The sequence below is a fragment of the Penaeus monodon genome, chromosome 10 (assembly GCF_015228065.2).
Source record: "Penaeus monodon isolate SGIC_2016 chromosome 10, NSTDA_Pmon_1, whole genome shotgun sequence".
NCBI lineage: Eukaryota > Metazoa > Arthropoda > Malacostraca > Decapoda > Penaeidae > Penaeus > Penaeus monodon.
In genome coordinates, this window is record NC_051395.1 from 40,195,516 (window position 1) to 40,210,515 (window position 15,000).

Here is a 15,000-nt window from a genome sequence, read left to right on the forward strand (position 1 = left end):
TAGAGGCGCTCAAAGTTTTATTGAATTTTACGGAGAGAGAGAGAGAGAGAGAGACAGAGACAGAGAGAGAGAGAGAGAGAGAGAGAGAGAGAGAGAGAGAGAGAGAGAGAGGAGAGAGAGAGAAGAGAGAGAGAGAGGCGGAGAGAGGAGGAGGAGGAGGAGGAGGAGGAGGAGGAGGAGGAGGAGGAGGAGGAGGAGGAGGAGGAGGAGGAGAAGAGGAGGAGAAGAAGAAGGAAGCGGCGGCGGCGAAGGAGGAGGAGGAGGAGAGGTAGAGGGAGAGGGAAAGGAAGAGAGAGAAGGAGGAGGAGAGAAAATTAGAGGGAGAGGAAGAGGGAAAAGAAGACGAGGGAGTCGCCCAAATGTAGAATGAGTCTGAATTAAACTCATCAAAAGGAACTTATTCCGAATGATGAAATGGCACTGCAAAATCAAGCATCACGACGGGGACCCCCGTGCATCGAAGAGACGCTAAGCGTGAAGGCGGGGGGCAGGATGTACTAGTGCAACCCCAAAGGTTTTGCCTAAATGTCGGGAGAGCCTTGCAACACGAAATATAATAAGAGAAAGGAGAATAATGAAAAAAAATAAAAAAATAAAGTACGCACACTTATGCATTCTTTCATCTGTCCTCGGATTCTTGCTTTGAATTCGGCGCCTTCCTTTCTCTGTTTTTGTTCCCTTTCTACCTTGTTGCAGCGAGATTTCCCTCTTACTTCCCCTCCTCCCCAGGCGATGTACTTCTTCCCTTCTCCCTCGCCTGTCGTATTTCTCCGGCTTTTTCCCTGTAGTCTGGCTCTTCCTTTCTCCTTACGACTTCCTTTTTTCTCCTTCCTTTCTGTGTGTCTTCTCTCTATCCTTTCTCCTCTATTTCATTCTTTCCCTCTTTCTTTTACCCACAGCTATTCCTTCATTTCTATCTACCTTCCTTCTATCCCCCTTCCCTACATTACCATCCTTCCTCTCCCTCCCCTCCCCCTATTCATTCCTCTTGTATAACCCTACTCATCCCTGTTCTACCTCTCTCTCCCTCCCCTCTGTTCATTTCTCTACAGTGAACTCCCCATTTGCATTTTCCGGGACTCGCAGCCATCCCGTAACAATAAAATACTCGACGATCCATAAGCGTTATGATCCCTCCGAGTATTGTAATTGAGGAGACAAAAGGTGGAAGTTAGAGAAGAGGAGCTCTCGCCATCCACCTCTCTCGTGGGTCGCTCTACCTTATGCTCTTTCCTCTTCGTTTGTCCCTCACTTCGATGTGGGGAAGATGGGGGCGAGGGAGAAGAGGAGGAGAGAGAGCTTCGTCGAGAGACAGCGGCTCTGAATGGGAAGGAAAAGGGAGAGGGAAAGGGGAGTTTGGAAAGGAGGTCGGGAATCTTGAAATTCAGGTCCGTAGACATTTTCAAGAAAAAAAAATTAGATTGACCGTTAAATCATATTAAATGAATAGGCAGACACGTTGAAAACAGAGAATCTCGACTAACGGGAGAGTTTAAACCAAGGAAAACCTCTGGTCATTGCTAGGACCTCCCCCTCCCTCCATGACCAAAGACGAAACTTATTTCGACTCTGCCTATGACACAACATCCTACACCTACGGCGACCTAGTTTTGAAAAAAACGGGACAGAACTCGGGTCAGTCTCCCACAGAAGGAGAAAAAGGTACATAAGAGTTTTCTTGCCATCTAAGGCTCCAACTTGACGCGCAACTACCTCAGCCTTAAACATAAAAGGACCAAGTTTGAAGACTTCAGGTCCTTCAACACAAAAATCTGCTTCCCTTTTTCTTTCCTTCCCCTCCTTCGTTCTGTTAAAACCCGCGATAAAGCTGAGGAGGAAAAGGAAGAATTTTAGAGCAGCTATGGAAATACTAAGAACTTGATTTAACCCGATGAGTGTTAGGTAATCTTTTCTGTGCCGGAGGAGGGAACATCAGGCTCTATGTATGAGCAACAATGGGGACTTCCTGAGACAAAAGACGAGAGCCTTATTTTGCCCCTGAAGGCGAGTGTGTTCGTCACAGATCTCGTATTAAATTATTTGCTTTGAGTACACATATGGTCTACGCTCCTTGATCTCCGTCTGCCTTTGTTCCTGTTTATGGAAGGAAGAGGAAAGAGAGCGAGAGATGTGCTAACATAAACATGCACAGTGTGTGTGTGTGTGTGTGTGTGTGTGTGTGTGTGTGTGTGTGTGTGTGTGTGTGTGTGTGTGTGTGTGTGTGTGTGTGTGTGTGTGTGTGTGTGTGTGTGTTTATATATAGATGGATGGATGGATGGATGATGGATGGATGGATGGATGGATGGATGGATGGATGGATGGATGGATGGATGGATGGATGGATGGATGGATGGATGGATGGATGGATGGATGGATGGATGGATGGATAGGTAGATAGATGGATAGACAGGTAAATGGATAGATAAATAGACAGAGACAGATAATAATAGAGAGAGTGTTTGTCTCTGCCTGTCTTTTTGTGAGTTGGCACTACGAGCATTGGGAAACAGTGATCTAAAGGGGTGAAGAGAGATACTAAAAATATGTACGTGTCTGAGCACTTTATGCATAATCGAACAGGGTTAGACTGCCTAACACGCGTGCTAAGTAGGAAACAAAACGTAAATCTCTCGCAAAGTGCAAATCTAAGACTCGCAAAGAACTCCGGTAGTACCCAGGGTTGGCACAGTAATATCATAGCACAGGCATAGTTTATGGCTACCTACAATGTGAATACAAACACACACCACCACCTATAAAAGTGAATGATTGCAATAGTCTCCCAGGAGCTGAGCTCTGGCCCCGTTAAAGGCTTCGAATATATCTTCAACTATTCTCCATCCGCGATATTTTGGGGAGCAAAGATATATGTATATTTTTTTCTCTCTCGTTTGTATATGAAACATATGGTAGACTCGTCAATACCTGTAAGTCTGAGAATGTTACTTTCCCTTCACACGCGTCAATCTCCAATTCATAACAGCAAGGATGAACAAGCAATGATGCAATATAAACCATATTAGATCGTTTCATATTAAATACATATAAGTATATTCTCTTTTTGATAATTCATGAAAAGACACACAATGAACAAAAAAATAATCGATTCAGAACTGATCATCTCACTATGGCGCCGACTACCAGGCCTAAAAGAATGGCTGTCCTAACCATGGGAATACGTAAGTTGTAGATACTTCATGAATGCTAAGCTTTAGTACATCATGTATAACGCCAACTGCGAAATTTATATGACTAGTTACCACCCGCTGTGCATAAATAACTGCAGTTTTGAGGTCAGATTCAGGCACGCTTACAATGAGGAATGACGAAGAATCAACCCCAGTAATCTGCCCCTGCCCTTTGAACGGCGCTGGGCACGCTCGCTCTCGGTCACTCCCTACGAAGAGAGGAACGGGATAAAACGATGGAGGAAACAAAACCAACGGAGGTAAGAAAAGAACAGGTGATAAGTGTCAATGAAGTAAGGTGAGTACTGAGAGAAAGCAAGAGAAAGAGACGAAGAAAGCGAAAGAGAAAAAGAGAGAAAGTGAGAGAGAGAGAGAGGGAGGAGGAAGAGGAGAGAGAGAGAGAAGAGAGAGAGAGAGAGAGAGAGAGAGAGAGGAGAGGGGAGAGAAGGGGGAGAAGAAGGGAGGGAGGAAGGGAGGGGGAGAGGGAGGAGGGAGAGAGGGGGAGAGGAGGGGGGGGAGGGAGGGAGAGAGAGGCGAGAGGAGAGAGGGGAGGGAGAGAGGAGAGAGGGGAGAGAGGAAGAGAGGAGAGAGAGAGGAGAGAGAGAGAGGGGGGGGGAGAGAGAGGAGAGGAGAGAGAGAAGAGAGAGAAGAGAGAGAGGAGAGGGGGGGAGTGGAGGGGGTAGGATGATAATACAATACCAAATATTTAAAAAGGCAATGGCTAAAACGGATGAACACGCAAAACGAACAGTAAAGACTTTCAAGAAAGAGAGCGAGAGTGCGCGAGGAAAATGTGAAATACAAAGACACACATAAGAAAGCGAAGACGAGTTTGCAAATGGCGCCTGCAGGAATATGACCACCACGAAATATATTTGACAAGGGGAGGCAGGGAATAAGCGCGGAGAGGAAAATATAAACAGATGAAGGATGCGGAAGAGTGAAGGGTATAAGAGAAGGATGGGAGGAGAGAAGGAGTGAAGGAAGGTAGGCTGGCCATTTGCATACAAAATGGCAAGCGAGTCTGAACGTTTTGTCAACGTTTTACGCCAATGAAAACGTTTACAGCTGATAGGAAAAAAATAAATAAATAAATAAAATAAAATCTAACACACGTCTACACTTCAGTAGAAAAGTCAGACACATCTTTTACCGCTGGATTACATTTCTTAAGAAAATGTATCTTATTTCTACCACATGCCTTTACACCAATACCTCCGTATAAAGGTAATCTTAGCTCGTAGGTGTTAAAAGCGCAACGTTTTCTCCCTTTTTAAAATGAATTACCAAAAGGAACTGAAGTGTAATCGTGGTTGCTAAGGGCACTTCAGTCACGGCTCAGGTTTTCCTGCCGATTAGGACTCGTCGCCAAACGAAAAGTTTATGATTAATGCGACTTTGTTCCTTCAAGTTTTGGAATTCATCAAAAAATATCGTAATTTCCGAATTGTCAGATCATTTCCCATTAATAATGTAAATGTATTTTCTATAACAAATTTACTATATGTAAATTTGACATATGTTTTCTAGTATATTTATCATAATAATAATACATAACTATAATACTAACACACAAACAAAAAAAAACATCATACAAAACAACACACTAAAACAACACACACACACACACAAACAATAACACACTATATATATATATATATATATATATATATATATATATATATATATATATATATGAATGTCTGTATGTACAGAAGTATATATATATATATGAAGCTACTGAAACTCATTCAAACGACCAGATCTACTTACGCAAGACCGAGAGCATGTACGTGTCGACCTTGGTCTCTCCGAGGGCCTGGTTGGTAGCGTGACAGGTGAACATCATGTCCCTGTCGACGGATGGCACGCTCAGTTCGAGGCGGCTGACCGTATGCCAGCCGCCCGGCCCCGCCCGCTCGCGCCGCGTCGTGGCCTCGGGGCGCGGCTGCCCGTCCACCACCCACGACACCTCCGCGGCCGGGTTCGAGTTCTCCACGACGCACGTCAGCGTGACGTTCTCACCCACGCGGGACTGCGTCGGCCCCGACACCACCACCTTGTCGGGAGGAACTGCGGGGAAAAGATTAAAATTAGGTTAGTCACACAGCATACAACATACTTATCAATGACATTTTCCTATATATGGTATAAAATGACAATTATTAGCACTTTATTGAAACGAGAGAGGGAGGGAGAGAGAGAGAGAGAGAGAGAGAGAGAGAGAGAGACGGAGAGAGACAGAGAGAAGACAGAGAGAGAGACAGAGAGAGAGAGAGAGAGAGAGAGAGAGAGAGAGAGAAAGAGAGAGAGAGACAGACAGACAGACAGAGAGAGAGACAGAGAGAGAGATCAGCACCTTCGTAACCAGGAAGAGGCTACACATTATTCCAGGGAAATAATACCATAGAGTGGGAATCAAAGAGAGGCCGGAAAGCCACTTCTCGCCTGAGCTAAGGGAGTCTCTGCAGGAGGGTCATTGAAATACATGAACATTTCCACATTTACATAACACTCTTACGCCAAAGATAATTTTCCATCTAAGCAAAGCTTTGGCGCTGCTTAAGACACTTGGAACACAGAATTTTAAAATCTGCGCGAGAAAGAATGCGCCTTCTAAAAACGCAATGAATATCCCGAAACTATTTCCGATTCCATTCACGTCGTATTTACCTAATGTAGGCTGTATTTACAGCTCCCGAAGGGTATGTAAAGCGGTGCTTGCGGCCAGGCTGTTGAGACTGCTGATGCCACGCGCCCCCGGAACACGACCTGTCCGCCACGACTCACTGAGTATGGACAAGGCACTTAGCGCATTCTTGCGAGGAATGCGTGAACTGTGACAGTGTGAAACTGTACCCTTATGTTCTCATACATATTCGCTTCGCACGCACAACACACTTTTCCATGTATGCATAGAGACTTTCTGACAACCAGAATACACTAGCACTCGATACCGGCTCTGGACCAACATCCATCTCTCCGACAAAACCAAAGGACGTGACTTGGAAACGACATCATACCGATGTCAACACTTATACATACGCGCACGTGCACCCCCCCTAAACACACACACATATACATATATACATGTGTGTGTGTGTGTGTGTGTGTGTGTGTGTGTGTGTGTGTGTGTGTGTGTGTGTGTGTGTGTAACATACACACATATCTATCTATCTATCTGTCTATATATATATAAATATATAGACACATCCATATATCTATCAGTCCACCTATTTATCTATCCACACACACGCACACACACACACACACACACACACACACACACACACACACACACACACACACACACACACACACACACACACACACACACACACACACACACACACACTTTTATGCACATATAAACGTAGGCATGTACACACGCGATGAACTGCAAACATACACCCAAGGAACACGCAGCGCCCAACCCGTGGGGCGCGTCGTGTCGTGAGCTGAATCCAAGTCCAAGAGGGTATTTCTGAAGCTTACACTCTATTCACGCCCGTCATCAGAGCCATGAATGTAAATGAGGTCGCGTGTGCTCTATCGGGCTTAAGATATTCGCCTTTATTTTTGTTTTCCTTTCTATTTATTCAACTTTCCACCTCCCCGTTTCTTTCCGGCCGCCACTCTTCCTGTTCTTGAGCTCTAATTGTACAAGGATGTTCTGAAAAGGCTACAGGCCCGGGATCAACAACCGTGCCTCTTCGTCGGGCAGGTCGTCGCTGGAAGGCACTTATGCTGAAACTTCGAGCTTCGCTGAGTATAAACTGGCTATACTTCCGTGTATAATGCAGATTATCGTCGCGTATATCAGTTCGAATGAGCGCCAAGTCGGATATGCGTCGCCATTTTTAAAAAATTTCTTTCGTCGGGATCCTGAAGGGAACTTTGCTTGGGATTGAACTTGCGCCGTTTCTAGTGTTTCCTGTTATCATTCCTCCGACGAAGGTTTTGCGCAAACACTTCATGAAAAGTCGACGGAAGAGAACTTAAGCTTGAAAATATCCTTTGTGAATCTACGAGTTTTGATAGAAAGCATACAAAAGCAACAAACTTTAATTCCAAATCGAAAGTTTTATAAATTTCGTGGTCGCACAACGCAACCATTTCCCCAAAGTTACCGTCTAGCTTCCCTGAATCGGTCCTCTAGAGGGGTGGGAAAGAGAGGCAAAGAGAGGAGACAAAAGAAGAGAGGAGAGCGGAGGACAAGAGAACGGAGGGAGCATGAGGGTAAGAGAGGACAGTAGAAAATGGTAAGAGTAGAGGAGAGGAGAGCACAGAGAGATGAAGGAAGGGAACTAACAGAAAAGGGAGAGGAGGCAAAACGGAAGTTGTTCGAATACTCTTTCATACAAAAGGGCAATCCCTTAAGCCTCACAATGACATGTTTTGATCGTGCCACAGCATTTGTTTCTAGTCACAGTATCGGGATGCGATGTAACAGAGAATATCCGCCACGAGATCGACCTCAGCATCACATGATTAAATCCCCCCGTGCAGCCCAGGCCTCACCCATCGAGAGTATTATGTTGTGAATGACATCATTATTGCTGACTTCAAAATCAAGATTTTTTTTACTATGAAAAAGGATCGCACGCCCCCCCCCCCTCCCCCTTGCACGTCGCCCGGCGGTTGGCGACGGCTTCCCGAAGTTGGCAGGGTCGCAACGATCGGTGTCAGGGAAGGGTGTGGGTTGGCGGGAGAGGATATGGGGCATCCATGGATAGGAAGAGAGACCATAAAGGACTCCTGAATCTATATCTTTACTGATAATTTAACCCGGAGAGAGCAACGTTTGTGCGTGAATAGTTTCCATGAAATTTTGCAATATCGATTTGCATTAAAGGGGAAAGTACAAATTTCCATAGTTATACTCCTGAACTGCGACAGATCTTCCATGATGTGCATAAAGTTTAGTATTTTGTACCTGTTGTCGACGTCACAACACGGGGGAAAGCGAGCCTAAATATGATTTTTATTACAGTATTACGGAGGGCTTTGGCCTATCAAATAGGGGGAAAAGAAAGGAAAAGTAAGCTTGGCCCTTGCGCTGCACAAAGGCAACTGGGAGCTTAAGAGACACGCAGCATCCAGAAAAAGTCAAGCTTTACAGACACGCATTAGGAGGAGACACAAGTCCAACCCAAGGGACTGGCAACGTCGGAGAAGAGGGGAGTGCGTCCTCTCCTCCTCTTTCTTTCCCTTTTTTCCTCTTTCTCTCTCCGTTTTTTTCTCGCCTCTCTTCCTCTTCCTTTCTACTAATTCTTCCTCTTATCTTCTTCCCTACCTTCCTCTTTCTCTTTTTTCCTTCCTCTTCTCTTTCTCTTTTTCCCCCGCTTCTCCTCTTTCTCTTTCCCCTCTCCTTCTCTTTCCCCTTTTTCCCGCTCCTTTATTTCTCCCCCCCCCCTCTCTTCCTCTTTCTTTCTCCCCTCTCCTCCTGCTTCAACCTTCCCTCCCCCCCCTTCTCCTCCTGCGCGTCATGACCTACTTTCATTCCGGCATTTTTACACAAAGATCGGTTTTCGATGTCGTCCTTTTTCCCCTTCTTCCCTGACCTGAACTCTCATGGCAGAGGAAGTGTGATATTGGATATCAGTACCGAGTCTGACAGCTCCATGTGGGAGGCTCTAATCATTACTGGGGCTCAGCTCTACCGCGACCATGCCGATGATGATTTCATATTCACATGTATAAACCCACGCGCATATGAACTCGCTGATACGCGTTTACACACAGGATCACAGGATTGTACACATATAGACATCTCTCTCTCTGTCTCTCTCTCTTTCTCTCTCTCTTTCTCCCTCTCTCTCTCTCTTTCTCCCTTTCTCTCTCTCTCTTTCTCTTTCTCTCTCTCTCTCTCTTTTTCTCTCCCTCTTTCTCCCTCTCTCTCTCTCTCTCTTTCTCTCTCCATCTCTCTCTCTCTCTCTCTCCCATCTCTTTCTCTCTCTCCCATCTCTTTCTCTCTCTCTTCCATTCTCTCTCTCACTCTCCTCCTCTCTCTCTCTCTCTTCTCTCTCTCTCTCCCATCTCTCTCTCTTCTCCATCTCTTCCTCTCTCTCTCTCTCTCTCTCTCTCTCTCTCTCTCTCTCTCTCTCTCTCTCTCTCTTCTCTCTCTCTCTCTCTCTCTCTTCTCTCTCTCTCTTCTCTCTCTCTTCATGTACCCACACGAACACACACGCACGCACGTACATACACACTCGGCCGTGTGCGAAATTCACTTGATTTCTGTATTTAACCTCGGCTTCATCAGCGTAATATCACAGCTTCATTTCCCCATAACACAGAGCCCGCGACATCATCATCTTTCATCTCGGTTAGCGCCAGGCGGGAGTGCAATCGCGGAGACGCCCGCTCAGCGCCACCTGTGGTTGGCGCGCCCGCCCCACGCCCTCCGGTGGCAATGGGTCTCGGCGCTCGCGGGGGTCGTGCTGGCCTCGGGCTCGCGTCGTGGGAAGGAAGGCGTGCGCTCACTTCACTGCCTCTCGTGCTAGTGACGCCTTCCCTGCGCGCATCAGGTACTGGGCTTTGTTTACAAGCTTTGTTTACAGCTGACGCACTTTTCTTGAAATTTGTCTGGGTTAAAGGTAATCCTGATATTGTATTATCACCCTCCCCCCCATCTCTCTCTTCCTCTCTCTCTCTCTCTCTCTCTCTCTCTCTCTCTCTCTCTCTCTCTCTCTCTCTCTCTCTCTCTCTCTCTCTCTCTCGTAAACCTCGCCCAAAGAGAGCTTACATTTTCTTGTCGAGTTTCGCCACACAAGCAACGGCCCAGCTTAGAAGGAAAATGAAGCTTAAGTGAAGAAGGAAGCATGAACTTACAAAGAGAAAGAAAGAGGAAACTAGGTTTGTGCAACATTTTCTTTGCATTATTTCCTTTAACTTCTGTTTCATAATCTCATTTCTTTCACTACTTTCTTTTTACCGCAACATTTGTAAGATCTTGTTGTGCCCTCTCTCCTCTTCTATCTCCCCCTTCCCCCGCTCCCTTTGCCTTCTTGCCCACTCTCCCCTTCCCCCTCCCCTCTTCCGCACTCCCTATGCCTTCTTATTCCCACTGGAGGGAAATGACGAGCTCTCGCCACGCCAAATGAGGCAGGTTCAATTTGTGGCGAAGGGCGCTTGATTTGCCTACGGGTGCGGGGGGCGAGGCATGGTCTTGACAGAACTTATGGTCTTCATCAATTATACCAGTGTATCGCTTTTACTTTTTCTTTTTGTCTTTTTCTCTCTTTTCACTCACAAAAACACTTACAAACACTCACGGGTACTTGTATCACAGTGAACAATCAGGTTTCATATCGAAGGGAATCCTGCAGCTGGAGTTGTCAAGAAGAATAAATCAATGATCTCCGACATTTCTGCACCCTAGTTACCGCCTTATAAATTTTCCAATTCCCGTCCTCCTCCTTCCCACTTTTTTTCTATTTTTGTCTGACTCAATTTTGCTCTTTCCTTCTCCCCTGTTTCCTTTACTATTCTCCTCCCATCCAATTTCCACTTTTTCACCTCAAAATCTCTAACCAGCTCTCGCTCTCCTCTAGAATCTCGTATCTCCTTTTTACCATTTTTTTTCCTTTTTTTTATTTCCTTCATCTTCCAAGAATCTACATGGGAATCTCCTCCAACTTTCTTGTTCTCTTTCCCCTTCCCTTTCCCCCTTCCTTCTCTCCCTTCCCTCTCTCCCCTCTCTTGGTCGCGAAAATCCGACTGTGTTTCCTCTTAGTACTGCGAAGCCAACTTTCACGCAACTCGGGAAGAACAACCTGCCTTAACCTTGCTTTCTGGACATCGCTAATGAATATGAAATAAAGACATCGAGTGACTTCGAGCACGCGGAGGAGAAAAAAAAAGTATCGTGGTTTCAGTCCCTGGATTTTTAGCGCTGTAAACTGGAGAATAAATAACACAACCCTTGGGATAATTCGGTTACGAAGTTGTGCACACACTTACAAGGGGAGAAGGGAAAAAAGGAAAGAGAGCGACCGAGCGAGCAAGCGAGCGAAAGAGGGAGAGGGAAGAGAAAGGGAGAGGGAGAGGGAGAGGAAGAGGGAGGGAGAGAGAGAGAGAGAGAGAGAGAGAGAGAGAGAGAGAGAGAGAGAGAGAGAGAGAGAGAGGGAGAGGGAGAGGGAGAGGGAGAGGGAGAGGGAGAGGGAGAGGGAGAGGGAGAGGGAGAGGGAGAGGGAGAGGGAGATGATAAGAAGAGAACAAGGCAGGGAGGGAGTAAGGATAAGGGATGGTCGATGAGAGATGAATGGGAGAGAGAGACAAGGAGACACGTAGAAAGGGTAGCATGCACGAAAAGGAGAAACAGGGAAGGACCGCACGTCAGCTAAATCGCCATGAATCCGCAAATCCCGACATAAACAAAGACCATACTCACACTGCACGTCCAGCTGGACAGAAGCAAGCAGGGGCTTCTCCGTGAGTTTGTTTCTCACTTCGCACGTGAAAATGGCGCCATTATCCGCCGAATCCACGATGAATTTGTATTCGTTGACGCTCTCGGCCCCGATCGGTCGGTCGGTCGTGTCGATGATCTCGTTGTTGCGGTACCAGACGACGCGGCCGAGGGGGTTTCCGCCCCGCGACCGGCACGACAGGGTGCGCTCCTCGCCCGCGCGGATGGTCTCTCCTGTCGTGTAGCCGGTGACCATGGGCGGCCCCGGGGGGTCTGTGGGCGGGGGAGAAGCGTGGGTAGTACCTGGCTCATGCAAATCTGTGATGCAACAACTACTGGTAAAACAATAATAACAAGAGCAACAATAACAATAAAGGTGATGATGATGATTTAGCTTTGCGTCTAAAACAAGTTCTAATCTTTGGTCCTCCGTGGACACGAGTCATCGCGTACAAGGCTTTATGGGGAAGCTGTTGGTGAGAGGCCTTGTTTGCCGCCGCGAGGGAGAGGCGATGTTGCATGCAAGAATGAATTCATTGCGAGCCATAATTCACAGCGATGACATTTACTAATAATGCAATCCAGCATCGCATATCCCCGAAAGTAATATTTTATGGCGCTGTGATAGAACACGAATTACATTTCATCTAAGTGAAGATATAACAAACATTCGTACAGACTGTATGACTAAAAATAACACACACATGTTCACGATCTGTTCGTATGCTGTTCGTATCTTCACTTACATAAATATAACATTCATCATCATCATCAATATCATCATCGAATTGATTGGCTGGCATACATACACATATAGATTCATAAATAAATATTATGTTAAGTATGGGCTGCTCACGTTCGTGGGTGTGTTTGTTTGTGTGAATGTATGTATGTGTATGTGTGTGTATGTATGTATGTATGTATGTATGTATGTATGTATGTATGTATGTATGTATGTATGTATGTATGTATGTATGTATGTATGTATGTATGTATGTATGTATTATGTACGTACGTATGTATGTATCTACAAATGTACAGTGTGTATAGTTGCATGTGTGTATGCCTTCAATCACAATATATAAATAAATATATATATATATATATATATATATATATATATATATATATATATATATATATATATATATATATATATATACAGGTATATGGGTGCATGAATGCATGCCCCACGCTGCATGTCCGACGCATGTATGAACCACCCGTAGACTTACACAGGACTGAGATCTTGACGGAGGCAACGATGGGCTGGCTGAGCGCCGGGTGCTCGGCGTGGCAGGCGTAGTGGGAGCCGTCGTCAGCGGGCGTCAGGCGGAGCGTCACCTTGGAGACGAGCGTGTGGCGCCGCCGCTGCGAAGATTCCTTCTCGACGTCCATGCGGGAGTCTGCGGGGAGAGAGGCACGCGTGAGAGTGGCTGGCTGGGGAAGCGTGCTCGCCGGCACTGGTCAGCGTAGGAAAGAAAACTAGCATACAACATAACACATATAACATACATAAATGTAGGCGCACATAAGCACACACATGACCATCCCAACCCATCATATTCATATAAACACATACTTGAATTAGTAATGAGTACATCAACAACAGAGAGAGAGAGAGAGAGAGAGAGAGAGAGAGAGAGAGAGAGAGAGAGAGAGAGAGAGAGAGAGAGAGAGAGAGAGAGAGAGAGAGAGAGAAGAGATAATAACAATAATAATAATATATCTATAAGGAAATAATCAACCAGCCCAAACTCCGACGCAGACATATTTACAGCAAATGTTCGGAATAAGATACCGCTTTTGAAACCTAAACCGCCCCCCCCCTTCTTAGCGCCCTCTTTCCCCCCACTCCCCTTGAGCCTCCTCCTCCCTCCACCCCCTCTGAACCTCCTCCTCCCCCCAACCCCTCTGAGAACCCTCCTCCTCCCACACCCCTCTAAGCATCCTCCTCCCCCACCCTCCTCTTAGCAACACCCCCACTCCCGGGTGCAGATCATCGATACCGGAAAATATGTGTTCAATTTATCACATGTACAGCGCCGCCTGACCTGTTACGTGTGTTGGGATCGGCGATACATCAGCGCTAAGGGATGACTCACGTTTCGCTGGGGACTCTGGCGGGATCTTTTGCTTTTCTGGGGGGGGGGGGGGGGGGGGGGAAGCCGGGGGAGGGAAGGGGAAGGATTTTCTTGTGATTTACAGCCCCTGAATATCTTTCTAAAAGTTTGTAAATTGCTCGGTCTCTGGACACGAGGTTTAATGTAAGTGTGAGATTAGATTTTTTTCTTGTGTGTGTGTGTGTGTGTGTGTGTGTGTGTGAGTGTGTGTGTGTGTGTGTGTGTGTGTGTGTGTGTGTGTGTGTGTGTGTGTGTGAGTGGAGAGAGAGAGAGGAGAGAGAGGAGAGGAGGAGAGAGAGAGAGAGAGAGAGAGAGAGAGAGGAGAGAGAGAGGAGAGAGAGAGAGAGAGAGAGGGGAGAGAGAGGAGAGGGAGGGAGAGAGGAGAGAGAGAGGGAGGGGGAGAGAGAGAGAGAGAGAGAGAGAGAGAGAGAGAGAGAGAGAGAGAGAGAAGGGTGGAGATGAGACAGTGAATGTGTGCTTCTGTGCTGTATGTATTTGTGTATGTTGATGCCAGTGAGCAGCGACCGTTAGACTTGTTTGTTCACTCCGCACAGGTGGGCGCGGGAAGAGACAGAAAGCCGCCCATGGTAAGATCGGAACAACTCCCACCGAAAGATCACATTCGAAAGAATATAAACGTCAGTAATGTAAGTTCACCAACATGAATTCCTTCTGTGAATATATCATGTCGATTATTTTTTCCTAACGATATGCAAATATCATCGCAAGTGCATGAGAACTTTTGAACCTATGAATTATTCTGATATTTAGTTCGCTATTACGCAAGATATTTCACTTCGCAAACTATTACACTCGAAGGTTCAAGTTTGGGGAAAAATGGATAGGAATTCCATTACAAACTTACGCCTAAATCATCCCTCTTGGAGTATGAATCTTAATTAATTTACATACTTGTATTCAACATTAAATTAATCATATCCGACGACACATTTTACAGCCAGCTAAGTTTCCTTTAGCGCAGTTTTACATAATTAAGATAGATTCTTACTCCTAACCGGTGTATACTGCATATGCCACTGACGCTGGAGTTTACTTGCAGCAAATTTCATATGAATAATTACATCACATCAGGACCAAAGAAGGGTTGACTTCAGTATGGTTTATCGCAGAGGAAAAGTCTAAAGATTGCAATTGTTCAGTTGCTTAATTTCTGTCATTCTGGTGAGAAAGACTATCTTAGCTCATCAAACTTTATATATTAATTTTCGACTTTTTTGCAGGCGCTCAAGCATTTTTTGGAATTGCCTTAATACGTTCA

At 45.8% G+C, this 15,000-nt stretch overlaps 1 protein-coding gene across 1 annotated transcript in view; it reads right to left on the reverse strand.

The window, feature by feature from the left end:
• Positions 1 to 15,000, reverse strand: part of LOC119577630 (nephrin-like) — a 194,765-nt gene that overhangs the window by 58,944 nt on the left and 120,821 nt on the right. Inside the window, 3 exon segments of the mRNA XM_037925199.1 lie at positions 4,962 to 5,261; positions 11,581 to 11,871; positions 12,834 to 13,004. Coding sequence (XP_037781127.1) covers positions 4,962 to 5,261; positions 11,581 to 11,871; positions 12,834 to 13,004 — 762 coding nt within the window.